Consider the following 21,097-nt stretch of genomic DNA (forward strand, 5'->3'; position numbering starts at 1 on the left):
CTACGATACAAGACAAAACTCGGCAGCGATTCACGATTTCAAGGCTGTCCTCATCTGAAAACTAAGAAACTAGTCCCTGGTGTGTTACTTAGAAAAGACGCCAGGGGTCTGAGCTGCTACGTGAGAGTGGGGAAAGGCCGGGGTAAGTGGTGAGAAGATTTCTGGAACGGGAAGCCAAAAGCCTTTCGTAAACAGGAGTGTAAATCTCTTAATCTTCCCTGGGGCTGTTTTTTGTCCTCAGGATTTCCACACGCGGGAGAGGCCTGTCTACGAACAACAACAATGCACCGCTCGCTCCTTCTGCCGCGCTCTTCTCCCCGATGGCTCGCTGGGCTGGAAGGGGGCTTTTCCTGCCCTAAGCTGGGCTGCGCAGCAGTTGCCCCCAGCCAAACTTCACCCAGCGATCGCCAGAGGCCCCGGCAGCCCGCCAAGGGCTTCCAAACCTCCCTTGCGCAAAACCAGAATCAGCCGGTGCCTCGCACACATGGGCAGAGCGCGCCGACTTGCAAGCAGCCAGAGATGGGCCGGCGGTGCAGGGAGTTGGTGGAGGAAGATCACGCCGAGGCGAAGTGCCCTGGGGACAAAAGGGCAACGCTCGGGGGTCGAGACCGGCGGGGGAATTAAGCCCCCACCCACTCCCGACCCCGCTTCCCTGCGTCCCTCCCCCGGCACGGGCGAGGAGAGCTCCGGGCGGGCGCCTTGCTGAAGATGCCACTCCAGACTGCAGCAGTCCCGGGGACCCCGCCGCGGGAAGCAGCAGCGGATGCGAGAGGTGCCCCCCGGGAGTAAGCGCGGCTCCCTCCGGGGTGAGTGGGTGGGTGTGCCAGCCAGGCCTGCCCTCGAGGCTGGGCACCGGAGCCTGGGCGGCCTCGGGCAAGCGGGGAGGCATGCATGGTGCGCTAGGCAGGCGGGCAGGCTCCGCACGCAGCGGCCGCGAAGCTTTGTCTGCTCCGGGCAGGAAGGTTTCCCGCTGCTCCCGCCGCCGCCGCCGTAAGGCAACTCGCGGTCAGTAGCCTTGTGGCCCCGCCGCCGCCGCGCGCTGTTCCTCCGCCGCTGTCCTTCCCTGCTCTGCGCGGGGCTCCTTATTTCGCGCTTTTTACGCGGCCCGCTCCCCACAACTCCGGCCAGGTTTCTGCTCGCGGGGAGCCATTGAGGAAGGCGCCAGAGCTGCCACCTGAACGAGCCAATGACTACCATGAAGCCACTGACTACCCCCTAGCCTTACGCATCTGGGTAAAATACTGTCCCCCAAAACGTGTTCTTATTGTGTCTGAGGCGGAAACCAGGGGAGGGTTTTCTCATCCCTTTTTTGATCATTTAGCACTGCCTTTCTCCGCCTGGGTGCGGAACTTTTTTTCTGTCGAGGGCCACAATCCTTGTGTTCGGGGTCGGGGGCGCATGTTTTTTGGAGGGCAGCGGAGAAGCTAGCGCTGTGGGCGTGGCTACGGCAAAAGTGGGAGGGACCACCCCTTGCCTCCCAATCCCACCATTTCCCCTTGTGTTTGTGACACCCCATTTTTCTCTCTCCCTCTCCCTTCATGCCTGGTTCCTCCAGGTAGCCTTAACTTGCAAAGAGCTTTCGAAATTAGGCTGAGGGGGCTGCATGCCGGGGAAGTGTACAACCTGATCATTAACTCTGCAGTCTGCTACTCAGATGTAAGATCCATCAAGTTGCGTGGGACTTTCTCCCAGGTAAGCAGGTGTAGGTGCCTTAAGGCACCATGCAGGACACAGCCTGCCATTTCACATGCTGCAGCCTGTGGTTTATTTTGAGATATTAAGCATGATAATCTGTTACGAGACTGGCTGTTGCCAAGTAAATGAACACAAGAGTACCTCTTGCAGACAAGAGACTTCCGTGGTGCGTAGCCTTGGAGTGAAGAGGCGCTTGCCAAGTATTTATTTTGAAATTTTATATGCCTCTTTTCAGGGCTAAGTGCTCTGGAGAAGATTTATATAAGTCATAACATCAACGACACTGCAATATAAAACTACAATTTTAAAAGTAACTTGGCGTAAGTAACCCTATTTCTACCTCTGAATGTTGGAGGACATGCAGTACTTTTTCATTTAAGGCAGCTAACAGGTAGCCATACTGATACTGGCCTGTATCCACATTTACACAAAACATCCCTGAGGGTTCAATGTGGTTTTTTACTTAATAAATGTGTTTAGCATATACACATATACCTGGGAGTCAGTCCACTTGAACTCAATTAGTAGACATGCATAGGATTGCATGACTGGAGAGCAAAACCCCTTGAATTCGGTGGGATTTTCTTCTGAGTAGACGTGCTTGGGCAAGGCAAAAATGGACGGGTTGAGAACCAAGCAGGACTTTTGTAGGTGGGATGGAGAGAGAATCCTGCCTGTTCCTAAATAATTTCCCTTTATAAAGCAAAAATTTACGTCCAAGAAAGCATGCTTGCGATCACAGTCCAGTCTTCATTCATGATGACCGGTCACCAGATTTTATAAAACGAAGTTTGATCATAGTAGTTTAAATGAAACAAACCCCATGGCGATCATGTATGTGATACATTGGATTTAGTAGGAAGGTGTTCAGCAGGACCATTTTACACATGATCTATGACCCCCATATTAGCTGTGCCCATGTGAGAAGCAGAGGGAAAGAAGTAGAGGGAAGAGACACATTTCAGCATTCTCCTGAGGATAATGGTTTGATAGTGGCTTATTCCTATGCGGAAGGCAATTTTGTAGGAATTACTGTAACACACATGGGGAAGATGGTAGGAGTGGGGCTTCTGCTGCGCCTACCCATGCATAAACATACTGTACAGCAAAGCAGGTCTGCAAAATATTAACAGCCTATGAGCGGATTGCTCATTTCTGTCCATACCAGAAATGCCTTTGGCACAGGAAATTAGTTATGTTTTAAGAGATAGGAAAAATCACGGAACACAATGCCCCCAAGTTCTGAGTTACACACGTACCAATATTCAGCGGCCCAGAGTTGATGGAAACACTTCTATCTTTTGCTACGGATATGGCAGTAACTAGGAACTACCACATAAATTATGTCTTTGTTGTTTAAGTCTCATATATATATATGTGAGAGAGAGAGAGAGAGAGAGAGAGAGAGAGAGAGAAGCCCTAGATATTATGCTTTGATGTGCTGTTTAAAAAGTGTATTGGTCACATACAGCAATTATGCTTTAATCGTTGCTCCTTTTTCTTTTTTAAAAAAGTATCTCAGGACATGTCTTATGCGTTCAAAAACAGAAATGAAAATTCTCGTGTTTTTATGTAAGGGTTGCGATTGCAGACTTTTATAAATGGGCAGGCTTGCAAACACATTAGAAGTGATTTTCTTAGATTTGATATTTGGCCTAAACCATCAAGAGCAAGACAGAATACTGGATGGAGGATCATCTGGGAGGGGTGGGTGGGGAGCTGGAATAATTAATATCATTCATGTGACAAACAAGAGGACAGTAGTGGCCTGTAGAGCTCTGGCCAGTTTGCCTCTCTGACACAGCTCTCTTGTGCAGCCTTAGGGAAATCCTTTAAACTGCTGCTTCTTCTTTTTCAAAGCACCATGTATTGAATATGTGCAACTTAATATAGCTTTCAAAGGGCCCAGATTTACAGACATTCTAAGCATTTTATGCTCCATGGATATCTAGCCAAATCAAGAACTGCTGTTTATTTGCTGGTTAAATACATTTTTATTTCACCCAGGAGCTCAGGATGCCACACATGCCCTCCTCCTTTTATCCTCACAACAATCCTGTGAATCAGATTAGGATGCAACATAGTGATTGACCAAGATGACCCAGTGAATGAACCTCATATCCAAGCAGGGACATAACAAATTTTTAAATGGCAGTAGGAGACCTTCCTATGCAGTAAGTCTGAGAGTAGGTCTAACTCTGGGTGGTCCTACACATGGCCTGAGGGCTCCATGCGGCCCTCAAGTTCTTTTTTGGTGGCTTCTGCAACCAAGCGTGTGGCCCGCAGATTCCGTGTCAAAATGCTCTTGCCGCCCACTTGATAGGAAAAGTTGGCCTGCCCTGGTCTAACTGAACTATGGGACTTATCAATAAACATGCATTAAATCACACTGTTAGTGAGTTGGGCCCTAAAATGTAAATAATCTAAACAGAGTTGCAGCTAATAAAATGTTGGGCTTATCTTCACTTTAGTTCAATCTCCCCATCTGCGAAACTGGCACATTCCTGTTGTGATTTTAGTAAGGAATGAACTACACGTTATGTGTAGTTGTGTTATTCCTTTATACAACGAAGCTGCAGGTGCTTCAATTTGAAGTGAAACACCAATAAGGAAGGAAGATGTGTGTGGGGAGGGGGATGGAACCTCCCATTTACCTCGTGCTGTTTTTCTACTGAAAATTGCAAGCCTCTGAACTGCTCTTAATAATAATAATAATAATAATAATAATAATAATAATTCATTATTTATGTCCCGCCCATCTGGCTGAGTTTCCCCAGCCACTCTGGGCAGCTCCCAATCTTAACCCCAATAGGAAAAAGGTATTTTGGACAAAAATTGTGGGAGGAAATAATGTCGTTCCCAGAGCAAAGATGACCTAACAGGGTTATTAGGATGACAGTATCAATTATGGAAAGAACTTTTTATACTAGAAGAACAAATGCTAATGTATTCTGGAATCCCAGTTATTATGTCAGTGTAGTATTTTGGAATTGCTGGCCTTGGTTGATTAAGAGCAAACAGCAGTTGGTGATGTTTGGCATTGCTGCTCTAAGGATGGTCTGTGGCTTTTCTGGCAGCCAGCTTGCTGCATGACACTTAGTTGTGTGGAGTAATCCGTGAGTGAATGGAAGAGACAAGGCTGGGTCAAGGCTGCTCTGAGTCAGCAGTGAGGTGAGGACCAGTGTCCTATCCTAGTTCTGGGCAGCTGATGGCGTGTGCACAGTTTTGACAAACAACCTTTGCTTTTTCTGAGTGTGTTTGCAGTGCGGATATCCAAAGATAAAAATACGTTGCGGGTAACAGTGTGAAAACATTCTGCGGCCAAAATATCTGTCCCTACAAGGGCACAGTTAAGTATTTCAAATCCTACAGCTGTGGCTGGGTGCTGAAAATCTGCTTCCAATTCATGTCGCTGCCTACAGGTGACTTGGAGAGGAGCTGAAATTTCTCAGAGTACATTTTCCTGAGATTTTTCTTTTTCTCATCCTCCCTCTAGGAAAAATGGAGGCCATTTTTTTGTGGGTGGCGGTGGCGGCGGCTGCCATTTCCACCCTCATGAAGTCCCAGGGTGTTGTAGAGGATGCAAAATGGCGGCGAGCTGCCAACAAACCAGTTTTCTTTGAGTTGATGAATAAAGCACCAAAGAAACTAAAATAAAAGATAACCCTGAGCCTGTGAAAAAATTTTCTGTTTGTTTCAGGATACTCAGTGGAAAATGTACGCCAGTCGCGAAGATGTTGGCTATGATTTTGAAGAGGATTCCAAAGACAGGGAGAAGAAGCTTGTGGCGAATCCAGATGTTGATGGTGGATGGGCTTGGATGATTGTCCTTTCTTCTTTCCTGGTGCACATACTCATCATGGGATCACAAATGGCCCTTGGTGTTCTCAACATGGAATGGCTTGACGAATTCAGCCAAAGTCGAGGCCTGACAGCGTGGGTCAGCTCCCTTAGTATGGGTATAACCTTGATTGTAGGTAGGTTCATAAGCCACTCTAGAAGAAATGGATATGCCCAAGATCAGTTCCTGCAGAGATAGATACATTTATGGATCAAAATATTTAGCAACAGTCCCTTATAAAATATGATAGTTTGCCTATGATAATCTCTGCCTGTCATGACTCATATTGTCTCAGTTTCATATATTGATTAGAAATAAGTAGAAGAGTTTGGATTTGATATCCCGCCTTTCACTCCCCTTCAGGAGTCTCAAAGCGGCTAACATTCTCCTTTTCCTTCCTCCCCCACGACAAACACTCTGTGAGGTGAGTGGGGCTGAGAGACTTCAAAGAAGTGTGACTAGCCCAAGGTCACCCAGCAGCTGCATGTGGAGGAGCAGAGACGCGAACCCGGTTCCCCAGATTACGAGACTACCGCTCTTAACCACTACACCACACTGCCTAGATCTTTGAGAACCGATGTTTAGCACTTAACAGTTTTGAACCGGTGGCCTAATATTTACTGATCTTATTGCTGGTAATCAGTGGTTTCAGTGTGGTTATCCTCGTGAACAGAATAAACAAAGCTTTAGGAAAACAATCCATTCTTAATGTTTTGGCACAGGTCCTTTTATTGGTTTGTTCATTAACACCTGCGGTTGCCGGAAGACAGCAATAGTTGGAGGGATCTTGACTGCTGTAGGATGGATACTGAGTTCCTATGCCTCAAATGTACATTACCTCTTTATAACGTTTGGGGTTACAGCTGGTAAGCATGCATTAGTTTTTGAATATGCTTTCGGATTTTCATTGTAGTAACTGATCTGTAAGAACACAGAATGCTAAAATAAGCAAGCCTGAGTTTGCAAAGAGGCAGTCACCCTGACCTACAATCCCTTCTAAGCACAGTAACTCCACCATAGACATGTTCCTCAGCCTGTAAGAGTTTATTCATGCATGTCAATGGAGGAGGGTAGGTTTGTCCACACAAAACAGTGCACATGAGAAGATACCTCGCATGTTGGAGGTCAAAAGTGACACGTATGCAGCATCTACATAAGCACTTCAGATTACCTGCATAGATACCTTAATTCAGGTGATGCATGGTATTTCAGATTAGCTGGAAAGCCACAACCAACCTAAACATTGAATGTCTGTATTTTGTTTCACAGCAAATCATACACCCCTGTCACACTTCATGGGCACGTTGTACTTGTTGCTGCTGATGTGAAATGGCAAGTTTGTTTGTTTGTTTGTATGTTTGTTTGTTTATGTGCCTCCCCTATAAAACATTTTCAGGGTGGTTTGCAAAATATTTAAAAGCAGAAGATGCAATTACAATAACATATAACAATAAAACATGCAGTTTACCCATAGCTCTTGGACATGCTTTAAGATTCCAACGTTCCCCTTTGTCTTTCCAAACTAAAAGTGCAATGGTAATTTGAAGGTGTGATGCAAGCATGTTTCCCCCCTCCAATGTCCTTTTTTCAACAATGCAGGCAAGGCAGCACTCAGATTAATAGTTAAATAAGACCAGTATAACTGAATGGCTGCATTTGCATGTCACAGCAAGCTATAAACCATCTGTTATTGTGCATCACCAAATCACTTCCCACTTCTATCCTCTCTACTACTTCCTGCTAGTGCACAGAGGGGGGAAACAACAATCCCTGGCTGAGCATTGTGTCTGAAACAGGGATCATGATTTGTTTCACCCCAACCACAAAGATCAACCAAGATTTCTTCTTGGCTTACCAATTGTGGTTTGCTTGAATGCTGGTTTGGACATAATACTAAGCCGGGGATCATGGTTTCTTTTCTTTGCACGCTAAGAGCATGATTTGCTCATGCACAGTAAGTCATGGATTATGGTTTGCCATGATGTGCAAATGTGTTGAGCATTTGACAAAATCCCTTTGCTGGAAACATATACCGGTTATTTCTCGTACAGAATGCCTTATGAAGAATACAGCACTGTGGAACATAAAACGCTTGGTGTTACTTTCAGAAGCATTGGAATGAATGTACAAAGCTTAGTGCATCGCTCTAAAGCAGGGGTTCCCAAACTGGTCTGCAGACTACCACTGGTCCGCAAGCTTTACTCAGGTGGTCCATGGCACGTCTGGGAAGAATGGTGGAAGCAGTAGCTGTGAATGGCAGGCACAATTATTATTATTATTACTTACTAAATTTGTCAAGGGACGCGGGTGGCGCTGTGGGTTAAACCACAGAGCCTAGGGTTTGCCGATCGGAAGGTCGGCGGTTCGAACCCCCGCGACGGGGTGAGCTCCCGTTGCTCGATCCCTGCTCCTGCAAGCCTAGCAGTTCAAAAGCACGTCAAAGTGCAAGTAGATAAATAGGTACCGCTCCAGCGGGAAGGTAAACGGCATTTCCGTGCGCTGCTCTGGTTCTCTAGAAGCGGCTTAGTCATGCTGGCCACATGACCCGGAAGCTGTACGCCGGCTCCCTGAGTGAGATGAGCGCTGCAACCCCAGAGTCGGTCACGACTGGACCTAATGGTCAGGGGTCCCTTTACCTTTACCTTACTAAATTTGTATACCACCCTTCACCCAAAGATCCTAGTTGCTGCTCCATCGCTCTAAGATCCCAGTGATCTGCCCACAGGGCAAGTGGGATGGACCAGGATAGAAGGTGACTAGTGATGTGATAAGATAAGATAAGATAAGATAAGATGATAAGATAAGATGATAAGATACAGCACCTAGCACAGCATGTTACAATTGCTACAACAGGCAGAAAAATCATTATGTGTCAAGACCCTTGGCAATTTCCAAGTGGTCCATGGGGGGGAAAAGTTTCCTGGTCTAAAGGAACTAGATAGATATTGGGGTCACCTAAAGTATTGTGTCATTTCAGGACAATGTCTTCCTCTTTCACATTGCTGATCCTTGTGAGCAATATTCACTGGGATTGATTTGGGACACTGCATCTTAATCATATTTTATTTGCTCTTTCTCAGAGTGGATTTATGGTTTTGATATTGATAATCTTTAAATAACCTTTCCTCTGAAGGTGGCATGACAGAGTGGCCCGGGCCAATACAAAAGTTTCATAGAACCATAGAATGTTAGAGTTGGAAGGGACCCCAGGTGATAAACTCACTTGGCATATAAAACTTGGCAGGAACTCATACAAAGTTGCTTAAAGCAATATATTTGAGTGTGTGCCATAGGTAGAAAGTTTATGATCTTGATGAGGCTTCCTACTGAGTTAGCTACCAGTACTGTTCTGGCAGCTACAACCAAAAAAAGAGGATATTTTAGAACTAAAGAAGGTGCAAAAATGGGCAACCATTTTTGGTTGGAACAACTGCCCTACAAGGAAAGGTTCTGACTTTGGGGTTTTTTAATTCAGAAGGAAAATAATAATAATAATAATAAATTTTATTTATACCCCGCCCTCCCCAGCCAAGGCCGGGCTCAGGGCGGCTAACAACCAATAATAAAAACGAATTAAATGAATACAACTTAAAAACAAGATTAAAATACAACATTAAAACAATTAAAATGCAGCCTCATCACAGGAGGAGAAAGGAAAAAGAAAGAGGGGGAAGGAATCAAATTGACTCCAAGCCAAAGGCCAGGCGGAACAACTCGTGTCTTACAGGCCCTGCGGAACAATATGCTACATGGTAGAGGTTTATAATTATCACGTGCGGCATTTGACAGAGCTTTACATTAAATTAATTTAGATAGGCCTTGAACTGGCCTATGCTCATTGTGTTAAGACAGATAAAATTGTAGATGTTTGCGGTCCCTTTATGGAAGTGGGCAGGCAGCCTTCTGCACTCAGCTGTCTGACTATGAGTGTGAGAGTATAAATAGAAGGGCAAAAAAGGGAACAGTAAACTTTGTTGTGTATAGATGAGAAAATTGATTTTGAGCTTGAAACACCACAAGGCTGTTAATCATCACAAGAGATTTGGGTATCTGAAGTGGAAAAATCCAAACGACACCCCCTGCAGTATTCAAATACAATGATAAGAGAAAACAAAACATTATGACCCCATTTAATGGCATACGGAAGCTGAGTTGGACTTCTCTTCTATCTCCTGGTAGGGTTATCCTGTTCAGTAGAATAAATATTAGTCTTCTCTCTTTCTAAGGCCATAGCAGACCCAATTAGAATAAGAGGAGAAATTCCATATTCATTTTCAGCCTGGAATGAGGGGCAGGTGGCAGGTGGAGAAGAAACCTTAGGAATAAACTTCTTGTAAACTGACGACATAAGCACATTAGGTACTTAGAGACAGCAAAAACATATTCAGGCAGAAAGTATATGGTCCATTAGTCTGCAAATATTTTCTTCTTTTCATAGATGATGCCACAGTGTTGACATAAGAGCAGATTGTCTTTTCTGGGACACCCACTTAAACCAATTAAGAATTGTTTGAGCATCAGTGAAAGCAGAACTCAGAGCAGTTTCAGCTCCTCATTTCAGAAAAGGAACAATTTTAAATACAGTAAATAAACCTTTAAAGTATATGGCTGTGGTGGTTGTGGAATGGAAGCCACAAATTCAATCCCTAGTTATTAGTCCTGCATGTGAGGTAGCTTCTACCTTTAAGGGAAACCATGTGTCTAATAAATCTGTGGCTTTTACCTGAAACACTGATGATAGATCCTATTCCAGCATGCATAATACTATTTCTAGAATCAGGCTTTGGTGTTAGTTAAATAGTCATTCTGGCTTTGGAGGTTGATATGACTTGAGTTTGAGATTATGTATGGTCTTTCTAGTGATGGAGATAATTCGTTTATTAAGCCCAGGTGACTATATTTAGGTCTGATCTTACAGGTCTCATGAATTCATGGCTTATACTACTATAGTATCAGCTCTGGGATACACAGCTAAGCCTCAGTAGGCTGATTTAAACTTTGATTTGTGGTGCTCAGAATCAGCTGAGTGTGATCTGTTATTCCCAGTCTTTATCACGACACATTTCTACAACACATAAAAGCTTTACAAAATACTGCCAAAGCATACTCCCATGTCTGATAGCAGCATACAGTCACACCTTGTCATCATTTCTCAGCATTCGAAACCATACTGGAAGCTGCTTAGCTTTGCAAATGTGCTAGCAGTTTTAGTGCTGCACCACTAGGATGCTTGTGGAAGCCTATCCTTAACCCTTAGGTGAAGCCATACTGGATAATAACGTTTGGGCCTTGTGTCAATTTGCCTGCATGTGTTATGACTGCAGTCAAAGTTCTGCGGCTGATTCAGGAATCTCTCTTTTTCAGGTGTTGGGAGTGGGATGGTATACCTGCCTGCTGTGGTCATGGTAGGCGAATACTTTGAGAAGAGAAGAGCACTAGCCCAGGGACTCAGCACAACTGGGACGGGGTTCGGTGCTTTCCTGATGACAGTTCTGCTGAAATACCTTTGCATGGAGTTTGGCTGGAGGAACGCAATGTTCATCCAGGGCGCGGTCTGTCTGAACCTGTGTGTTTGTGGAGCACTCATGAGACCAGTTTATTACAAAGAGGAAACCGCTGAAAAAAGCGGAGAGGGAAACGTCAGCAAGAGCCATGCAAAAGCTCTCTCTTGCTCTGCAGAAACACTGGCATCTAATGGCATCTTACAGGAAGAGGCAAAAGAAGGGCAAGGTAAGGAGGAAAAGTCTGACATTTTTTCAGACTTGGAAAACAAAGATGTAACCAGACACTGGAAGAATATCTATGCTCTTTGCGTGCTGAAGAGGGCGAGTCAGCTGACCCTTACAATCCAGAAAGGCTTTCAGACCTGGTATTCTAGTTACTTTGGCGCTGCATCCCTCTTCACCAACAGAAAGTTTGCAGCCTTTGTGTTTTGGGCCTTATTTGCATACAGCACTTTTGTTATCCCTTTTATCCATCTTCCGGAAATAGTGAAGCAATACGGCCTATCTGCACAGAACGATGTGTTCCCTTTGACCTCAATTATTGCCATTGTCCACATTCTTGGCAAGGTCATCCTTGGCATCATTTCTGATTCACCCTGCGTCAGTGCTTGGAATGTCTTCATGGCAGCCAACTTCACTCTCGTCTTCTGCATTTTCATTTTACCACTAATGCACACATATGCTGGGCTCGCTGTGGTCTGTGCCCTAATAGGATTTTCCAGTGGGTATTTTTCACTCATGCCTGTTGTTACTGAAGATTTAGTTGGGATTAAGCACCTCGCAAATGCCTATGGAATCATCATTTGTGCTAATGGGATTTCAGCACTCCTGGGACCACCTTTTGCAGGTAAATGCAAAGTTTTGTTTGTCCAACTTTATAGTCCATGCGTGCTTTAGAGCCCCTAGAGGTCATAGTGAGAGCCAGGGTGGTGTAGTAGTTAAGAGTGTTGGACTAGGACCTGGGAGACATGAGTTAAGACCCTCACACGGCCATGAAGCTTGCTGGGTGGCCTTTGGCCAGTCACTGCCTCTCAGCCTAACCTACTTCACAGGGTTGTTGTGGGCATTAAATGAGGGTGGGGGGAGAACCATGTGTACCGCCTCGAGTCCCTTGGAGGAAAAGGTGAGATATAAACACAATAAATAAAATAATTAGTGAATCATTGCATGTCCAATTACCATTCGTTCTCACCCACTCCACGCCCTTCATGGGCCACATTCCTAGTCAACAAATATACCTTGGTACATTCTTGATTTTAAAGAAAGGAGCGCCTAGTGTGTTAGAAGTTGTTTGACAAGATAACATAATGCTCACAGGGCAAATTTGAAGATGGAACTTCACCAACATCTGCTTTCTCACAGATGTCTAATCTCATTGGCTACCAGCCACTACCTCTGACCCTTTGTTGGCTGACTCTACCAGACCCTCTGGCTTACAGCATACTTTTTTTCTTGGGGGAGTTTTGTGCAGATGCAGACTAGAGTAAATCAGATACCAGTTAGTGTAAGGCATAGCAACCACAAAGCCATACAATGCATTGCAGAATGGTTTCTATGAAAGTTAAGATGGATGAAAGACAAATGGAGGTGGGGAAAGAGACTGAGCATAGTATGATACCAACAACTATGCTATGAGTAGAATAAATAATGTTTTCTGTTCTTCACTGATTTATTGATCATAGCCTATAGATAACTGCCTTGCTCTTGTTTTCCAGGCTGGATTTATGACCTGACACAAAAATATGACTTTTCTTTCTACATATGTGGCTTGCTTTACATGGTGGGAATCCTCACTTTGCTCATACAGCCTTGTATTGGAAAGATAAAGCCATCACCGACAAAAAACAGAGAAGGTGGAAAAGTATAGCACAAAGTACTGAGAGCTTTTTAAAACACAATGTCATTTCATCATTTGGTTTTCCGGAAATGGTACCAAACAGTACATCTAATGGGACCAACTGGACTGAAAGTAACCATCTTTGGACAGTAAATAAAGTTCACACTGCCACTATCAATGGACTAGTGGAAACAAGACTACAGCTGGTAGTTTTATTGGCACCTTTTCAAAAGCTGAACATCCTACTGACACAATGGTGCAGCTTTGATCAGTAGCTGAAAATAAGTTCTCTCTTTTGTTATTCACAGAGGTTTGACACAAGCACAGTTCAGCAGACTGGAATGCAGATACTCCTTATTTACACTAACAGGAAAAAGGGAAGGGGAAAAATAATTAGCCCCATTAGGAATCACACATATGAGAATCATCTCTATTGGTTATTCCAACTGTTGATAAATTAGTTGTTGAACATCATCCAGATGCCAACCTGTGACATGTTACTGCACAAATTAATGACAGTTTCTGGGGAACCTTTGGCCCTCTGGATGCTGTTAGACTCCACTGCCCATGAACCCCAGCCAGCTTGGCCAGTGGTCAGGGATGATGGGAGTTGTAGTTCAGCAACATTTGAAGGGCAGTATGTTCCCAACTCTTGTTTTAAGGACTCAAGATAATGAAAATGGTGTGGTTTTTATTATTATGAGATAAATGATTTGTGTCTGCAGACCACGGAGCAATTTATTCTATTTGCGATAGCTTAAATTAACCTTGAGATAGCAACATGGGAAAGAAGGAACAATGGCAACAAAAGCCCAAAGCTTTAAGTGGTTACTAGTGGGGAGCTACATCATGGTTCTTAGGATTAAAGTATCAGTAGTGAGGCTGATGATTCACTGCTGATGATTTAGGTAGCTGCCAGTCGGATTGACCTGACAGTGTCTGTGGATCCTAGTTCAACTGTAGCAGTTACTATTAGTCCTAGTTGCAGAGGTACAGTGGTGCCTTTTCCTCTGCAGAGTTCAATTCCAGTTTTTCTTGCAGCAGTATTATCGGTTAGGATAACAGAATAGGGTGGAAATGATGATTGTTTATTTAATTTCACAAGAGTTGATAGGAGCAGCTCAGAATCGCCTTCCGTGGCTTTGGTTAAATTAGCACAGTCAGAGCATGCCATACCTCATATGTCAGATCTCTCCCCCCCCCCCCATGTAATTGCTATGTCACATGCCTCTGTTAAACAAGCAAGGCTGGGACATACAGCCTGCTGATGTTAAGGGGCACTAATCATGGCCTCTGCAAATGCAGCACTAAGGATTGTGGCACTCTTCACCATCTCAATCTCCCTCCCTAAGATTAAATAGCTTCTTGTGTAGTGCCCCCCTGCCATACAGCAAGCTGCCCCTGTTTGTGCATGGGAAGCAGCTTCTGAAGCTCTGCAACCAAGGGACAAAGCTAGTTCCCAAAATTACTGCAAAGGAGTTAAAGTCTACCATTGTCCTAGCTCTTGGAAGTCCAGTGTATGATTCTTTTCCCTGATGCATTATGCCTCAAAAGCAGGATTGGATTGTAATAACGAAATAATTTAGATGTGGAAGTGTTTCTGTCTAATTGTAAAATACAGTAAGGACTATGTTGCACATCAAAATGCAAACATGCCAAAAAAATTCTAGGCACAGCAGCTTTAGTGCAAGGTATTTTTTGGGGGGTGGAGAAGTGGATGATTAATTCTTTTCAGGCTGACTGCTTTTAGAGCTGGAACTTCTTTCCCTAAGATACTTTTCTAGGATTCCAGATGGTGCTTATCTTGCAGTACATGACTTTAGAATTGCAGGGACCTGTTGCAGCAAAATGAAAAAAGCAAAAGGGGTGAAGCATCCCAAATCTCTGCTGCTTCTCCACTGCAAGTTGTTCCCTTCTGAAGGGGCTTAGAAAACATTTCGCCTTTGGTGTACTGCCTTCCACGACTGTGGAGAACCATCTTATCTCCCTGTGATTTTTGCCAAAGACAATCTCTTGGTTGTAAGTCAGCTAGAAAGGATCTTTAGTGTTCATTTTACTGCCTCCCAAAACGTTGCAGTTTAACATTCCCTCAGAGGGTTTTAATCTGGGAAAAAATGTTTCCAAATGCATACAGAAATCCCTGGCTGCCTTACTGTTTGTGTAATTTACTGTACTGTTTTTAATTTTATTGTGTAACCTCAAGGAGCCACTTTCTCAGGGTGAAATTTATCAAGGGTATATATTTTGTCTGAGAAGCAACTCCTTAGAATATAATACAGAATGTTTGATTATATATACAGAGAACAAAATATATATACATTGTAAACCTGAATACGGCTTTTCCAAACTGTGTTGTATGGGTTTTTGTTTTTGGTAGGGAGCACAACAAAACCTTTAAGTGCATTACATTGTAAAAAATTATGAGAACATGCTGGGGCAGTATAGAATTGGCTGGTTCACACATTTACCCAGTTAGTGATCCCTTCCATGTGGTAGCAAAGGAAGTGCTTTTATCTAAAGCAGTGTTTCTCCAACTTTTTGAACTCAAGTCACTTCTCCGGAATTTAATCTACCCTCTGCTGTTGACATCCCTGCACCAGTCTCTTGGGCTGTTCCATATGTAAACAATAGAGATCCTTGTACACGTGTATACCTTTCCCTATATAGGGATCTTGCTATATGTACTGAAAACCTGGCATTAGAAGAGGAACAGAACATCTGTTTTCCTCATAAAGTCATGCACAGCAAAACAACATCAGAAGAAAGCAGCGTTCTGAACTCTTCTTTCCAAATTGCACCCAGACGATGCACCAGTCATCATCTTCTGCCAGGGGGCATTTAATTCACCCATTTCTTCAGAATTCAGCCCCTCTTTGGAACATTGCCTCCCCGCTTTACCAGGCCTTCCACGAGCTAAAGGAAGTCTGCGCTACACTCTGAGAACCACTGACCTAAGGTAACGTATAGCATGGGCACTACACATGGAGATGGGATTTGCACTATTCATCCCTTTCAAAATGAGGAAAGGGAACACAAACCACAGAGCAAGCATAATGGGGGGTTGGAGGAATTGAGCAGCTAATTCTCCATTGGCTTTTGGATCCAGCCTTTTGTGGGGGGGAGTGGATCTGGCACCATAATGCCCTACTTTTGGAGCTTTCTGCTGGCTATTGCTGATGGTAGCTTACTGCCTACTGGGCTGGAGGTGGGTATTCCACTGCAGCAGAGCCACCTCCATTAGGGACATTCTCCACCGGTGGGAGACTGGTGCATCCTAACCTAAGCCATCAATGTTGTGGGATTCAGGATTGCACCATCAGGATACAGGTATATGGGTCTCCTAAAGAACATGTTCCTTTGGATGTGGTGAAGAGGGATGATTTCTGGCACAAAAGGTTATTTCTGGCCAGGGAAGTATGTGAAGCAGCCTAATGTTTGGTGCTTTGCATTTATCTTTCAACTATTTTAACTATCTTTCAATTATTTTTTAACTATCTTTCAATTATTTTATTAAGGGTGCTTTTTTGTGTGTAAATTAAATTCTTGTTTAAATATGTAAGTGCAACGCTGGAATATCAAGAAAATGTAGTACTGTAAAAGGAAAGTAATGATAATATGTACTTCAATGACAGCTTTTGTTTTGTTGTTGGAATGCGACGTAATTTTAGAGAGACTGCTCACAAATTTAATTATATGAAATGCGGATGTTTATTGCTTTGAACTGTAATTCATTTTTCTATTTATTCACATTATTGTTAGTAGCATTTTACCATACTTACTAAAATGTATCCTCTGTGTCATATACATTTATATGATAATGAAACTTTTTAGTAACTTGCAGCACAATCCTCAAGCCCACAGCGCTCCAAAAGAAGAGTTTGGATTTGATATCCTGCTTTATCACTACCCTAAGGAGTCTCAAAGCAGCTAACAATCTCCTTTCCCTTCCTCCCCTACAACTCTGTGAGGTGAGTGGGGCTGAGAGACTTCAGAGAAGTGTGACTAGCCCAAGGTCACCCAGCAGCTGCATGTGGAGGAGCGGAGATGTGAACCCAGTTCACCAGATTACGAGGCCACCGCTCTTAACCACTACAGCACACTGGCTGCCAATCATGCAGTGGCACGATCACCATACTAGGGACAACTATAGAGATAATCCAGTTTGCATTAGAAACAAGAATGGACAACTGGTTCAGCTTTAGACCAGAAGTGTGATTAAGGACTGAAGAAGGATCATGATGGTTTGTAATTCTAGGCTTTAAAAAAAATCTCTGACACCAACAGCTGAATATTAGTAAATCTCAGACATGTCTAGAAATGGAAGTCAGTTGCATCATTCATTAGCCACTGGTTGGAGCAGTTGCTAGCAAGGCTTGTCCCTTGTTTTCAGAGGGAAAAGGTGCTGAAGTGTTGTGACTGGCCAGACTGGCTGCAGTAGTTTCAGTGGTACCAGCACAACTACTAGGCGATGGGGTGGGGGCCTGGGCTCTTACGTGAGTGGCATTTGCCAGAGCTTGGCTTCCTGCACTGTCACTAGGGGAGAATTGCACCCTTTAGGCTTCAATTCCAAAAGTTTCTACATACGTACTTATGATTATACTTGAATTACATAAGAACCCTTCAGTTTACGTCAAGCAATAATGAAAATCTGTGGTGTAACATTAGCAGATTAAAACACAGTTCAGAATAAAATAATCAGTAGTTTCAGAACAACACTAAGCACAGGAAAACGTTTTCACGTTATTTATACATTTATTTAAAAATATTGTTCATTCAAGACACTATTTGGACTGTAAGTGTTCTATAATAATACTTAATATTTTCACAGTATTTTAAAATGTACTGCAAAAAACCCTTACTGATCATTTAAGACAAGATTTAGACTCTAATACTGTTTCTAAAATCAAGGAAATCAAGTCATTAAGCATACCCTAAGCAAATTATGTTTAAGGACATAAGCAAACCTGAACATTATTGAAAAAAAGTTAATTTTTTCTCTGCCAAACTGAAGGTGAAATACTTGTAAGGCCTAAATTCTGAGTGGCACATTTTATTAAATATGGCAAAACAGAAAATGTACTATATATCATTTTGAACTGTATCATAAACACTGGAGCAGAAGGCAATCTCAGATGAAGAAAGTCACCAAACCATATTAATCTTGTTTTCAGTTGAATATTAGTATAGTCTTAAAAGTATTACAACACCAAGTAACAACATTGCATGTCCTTTGTAAACATTAGTGGTAGCTTGAAAGCTGTAGCCATGGTTGGAGCAAATAATACTTTTCTGGACTTGCAAGTGGATATTCCTGTTTTAGGATGGAAATTGGGGGAGCAGTGTCATTGTTCCATGCAGTTCTTTATGCTTTTGTTAAAAAGTGGGTTTAACATTTGGCTATTAAAAATATAATAGCCTTCAGAAATATTTACACAGTATTCAACCTTTTTTTAAAAATAGGTCATTATATTGTAGTTAATCAGGTCCCTCAAACTATGTATAGATGTTTCATATCTTACAAAATGAAAGGGAATTGTTTCTTTGTGAATTAAGTTGCAGCTACTGGAAACATCAGTTGCTTTCAGCAGCTTCCTCCTGGTAGCTGCCATTTTGTTTCCCCAAAATACCCTGGATGTTGTGTCATTTCAATGCATTTTTAAAGGAAAATTGCACCCAGGCCCGGGGGTGGGGTGGGTGCCTTCATTGTTTTTGTGGCAGCTAATACTGCCCTTACCACCATCAAATTCCCTGGGTTAACACTATGCCTAGGTCTTTCTGGAAAAATAAATTGCAGGCTACAACGAAGTGGTTTCCATGACCAGCCCCTAAGAAAAAGCAAAATAAAGACAATGCAAAAACGGGAGTGATGAAAACAAATGTGCTGTAAATGAACGAACCTCACGAAGTTTTTTACCCAATGAAAATAAATGAAATAACGAAACAAAAAAGTTGTTCTTGCACACCTTCATAATGAGTGTTCATCAAGGCAGGACCCACATTAATTTTATACCTGCAGCTCAATTTCTTTTTTCCAGAAAACAAAGCAAGACATTTATGGAACAAATACACACATTAGAGTTGTTACCGCCAGCTAGGAAAAGCACTCCTTTAATCTGACAGGCTATCTGATGATTCAGTTTTCATCTGTCTTCTTCTTCTGAGTTGGAGCTGCAGTTGAATCTTGTTAGTGAAGAAGAACTGCTTCCAGCCCACCTCGTGTGCCAGGGATCTCATTTCTGAGGTAATTCTGCCCGATAAATTTTGTACAATCATTTCCCATAGTTTATCAGAGTTGCATAACTATTTGCAAAAGAAACAAAAAGGTATTAGCCTTAAACAATAGCCAAGTGTCATTTTAAAAAGACAGTTATTTGAAGGAGAACAAATATTTGAATTACTGCTGGCTGTTTGATTTACAGTAATGATGGGAGCTTTTCCAAAGAAATGAATGCCTGGATACTGCATTACCTTAATTTTCTATAGTGTTGTTAATTATAGCATATAGTATTTCTTACTTTGGATTGAACCATCTACAGATTCTTTCAAGCTACAATGCCCTTGCATTTTAAAACACTATAATTATTGCATGGGAATATTCTGCTACTTTACTCAATGCATTTTTTCTTTTCTTTGCTGTGCTGCCACCACAGATGGATTGAATCACCTTTGTCTATGCTTCAGTGCTAGCATTTGCCACTTCCTGACTTCAGAGTAGGCATATACAGAATTACAAAGTAAATCTCACTTTTTCATTTAATCAAATTATGGATCTGAATTGCACTTTGTAAATGAAATATGACATATTAAAATAATCTACAGAAAGAACTACTCTGCCATCATGTCCCGCACCACAAATCTGCTGTAATGCTTTCAGATTGCAGAATGAAATGCAGAATCCCAGATACTTGGGGCTGCCCAATATTTTCTTATTTAAACATGCATACATCGGGTAATTAATCTGCTGAAAGATTATATGGCTGCCAAACAATACAAGAAAACTGTGCCCTTGCTTGAATTTCTCTTTTGCATTAGGCATTAGCTCCCTCTGGTGGTGTTTTGTTTAAGTCAGTCATGTGCAAGCATTTAAAATCAGTGCAGTCATTTTCATGAAATTGTCACGTGCTGTGAAAAATAACTGAGGGAGGCAATAAATTTCTGATTATGTATTACATCTCATCTAGCAGGATAAGAAAATCTTATGACAGCTAAAGATACAATGAGGTTTGTCTTCAAGAGATGGATGTTTAAGGCACAGAGGTCTAATGCAGGAAGGGTGCAGGAACGGATGTCTAGAAAAGGGTCAAGCATAAATATTAAGATAAAGTCGAAATAAATAAAAAAATCAAAAAATTGTCCAGTAGCACCTTAGAGACCAAGTAAGTTTGTTCTGGGTATAAGCTTTTGTGTGCGTGTATCTGAAGAAGTGTGCATCCACACAAAAGCTTATACCCAGAACAAACTTACTTGGTCTCTAAGGTTCTACTGGACAATTTTTTTAACTTTTTAATTCATTTCGACTGAGTCAGACCAACACAGCTACCTAATTGTATTAAGATAAAGAATATCGTATAGCAATGCACTTTCCTGGATGAACTCAGTTTAATAAAGCTGACCACATCATGAGTTAGCTTTTTCACCCTAGGAGCCCAGAGAATCTATATCCCCAGTACCTCAAAATGTTTATTTACATGCTCATGCAATAACTAGCACTCCTTGGTACTTTTTGGTAATTCATCATGACTGGACAGTCATTAGACAGACACCAACTGAAGGCACTCATCTTTGTTGAAGCTAAACTGCAAGTGAACACATTTCAAATATTGCTTTTTCTTCTTTTTTACCGTTTCAAATCTGTGAGATACTTGAGAAAGTCTGGCAATATCTTCAAGATCCAAATAGGACATGATGTACAAAAGCAATGGATCAGGAAGTCTCACTAGGAAATCGTAATTCCCCCGGCACATGTTGAAGATATGATCCAGAGTATCTCCTCCAAACACGATGGCTATTTGAACTGCGTTGAAAACCAAAAACCAAGATTTATACTATGTTCCAAAGGATCAGCCATTCTTCTAAACGTAATGCTAAATATAATATGTTTTACCATGCTAGAAACAGTAAAGGTTAGGAAGTATGTATTAAACCACACATCATAAAACCCACCAATTTTCAGTATTGAAAGAATATATTTGAAGTTGTTAGTTTCAACCTTGAAAAACT

General features: G+C 42.4%; 2 protein-coding genes across 4 annotated transcripts in view; one reads left to right on the plus strand and one right to left on the minus strand.

Annotated features, from left to right (window-relative positions):
• The first annotated feature begins 376 nt into the window (after positions 1–376).
• Positions 377–18,334, plus strand: SLC16A14 (solute carrier family 16 member 14). 3 transcript variants are annotated; one of them, XM_081006928.1, is made up of 6 exons: positions 662–806; positions 1,556–1,692; positions 5,396–5,672; positions 6,259–6,402; positions 10,901–11,887; positions 12,756–18,334. In XM_081006928.1, exons 1-6 carry the CDS (start codon positions 764–766, stop codon positions 12,905–12,907), a joined length of 1,740 nt encoding a protein of 579 aa, XP_080863054.1. In that variant the 5' UTR covers positions 662–763; the 3' UTR covers positions 12,908–18,334. The 3 variants fall into 3 exon arrangements, with proteins under 3 accessions (XP_080863055.1, XP_080863054.1, XP_080863056.1); XM_081006929.1 differs by lacking the exon at positions 1,556–1,692 and having other exon boundaries at positions 377–806; XM_081006930.1 differs by lacking the exons at positions 662–806; positions 1,556–1,692 and adding an exon at positions 982–1,233.
• Positions 18,335–18,955: 621 nt separating this feature from the next.
• Positions 18,956–21,097, minus strand: part of FBXO36 (F-box protein 36) — a 30,971-nt gene continuing 28,829 nt past the window's right edge. Inside the window, exons 3-4 of the mRNA XM_081007016.1 lie at positions 20,719–20,891; positions 18,956–19,177 (exon numbers count right to left, since the gene is read on the minus strand). Of these exons, the coding sequence (XP_080863142.1) occupies positions 18,986–19,177; positions 20,719–20,891 (365 nt within the window). The 3' untranslated portion in view covers positions 18,956–18,985. The remainder of the gene's footprint in view (positions 19,178–20,718; positions 20,892–21,097) is intronic.

Source organism: Podarcis pityusensis (genome assembly GCF_964106645.2).
Source record: "Podarcis pityusensis genome assembly, chromosome: 5".
NCBI lineage: Eukaryota > Metazoa > Chordata > Lepidosauria > Squamata > Lacertidae > Podarcis > Podarcis pityusensis.

Coding starts and splice junctions, on each gene's coding strand:
- SLC16A14 (XM_081006928.1), top strand. CDS start 764: ATGCGAGAGGTGCCCCCCGGGAGTAAGCGCGGCTCCCTCCGGG. Junction 807..1,555: donor TAAGCGCGGCTCCCTCCGGG/GTGAGTGGGTGG, acceptor TGGTTCCTCCAG/GTAGCCTTAACTTGCAAAGA. Junction 11,888..12,755: donor CCTGGGACCACCTTTTGCAG/GTAAATGCAAAG, acceptor CTTGTTTTCCAG/GCTGGATTTATGACCTGACA.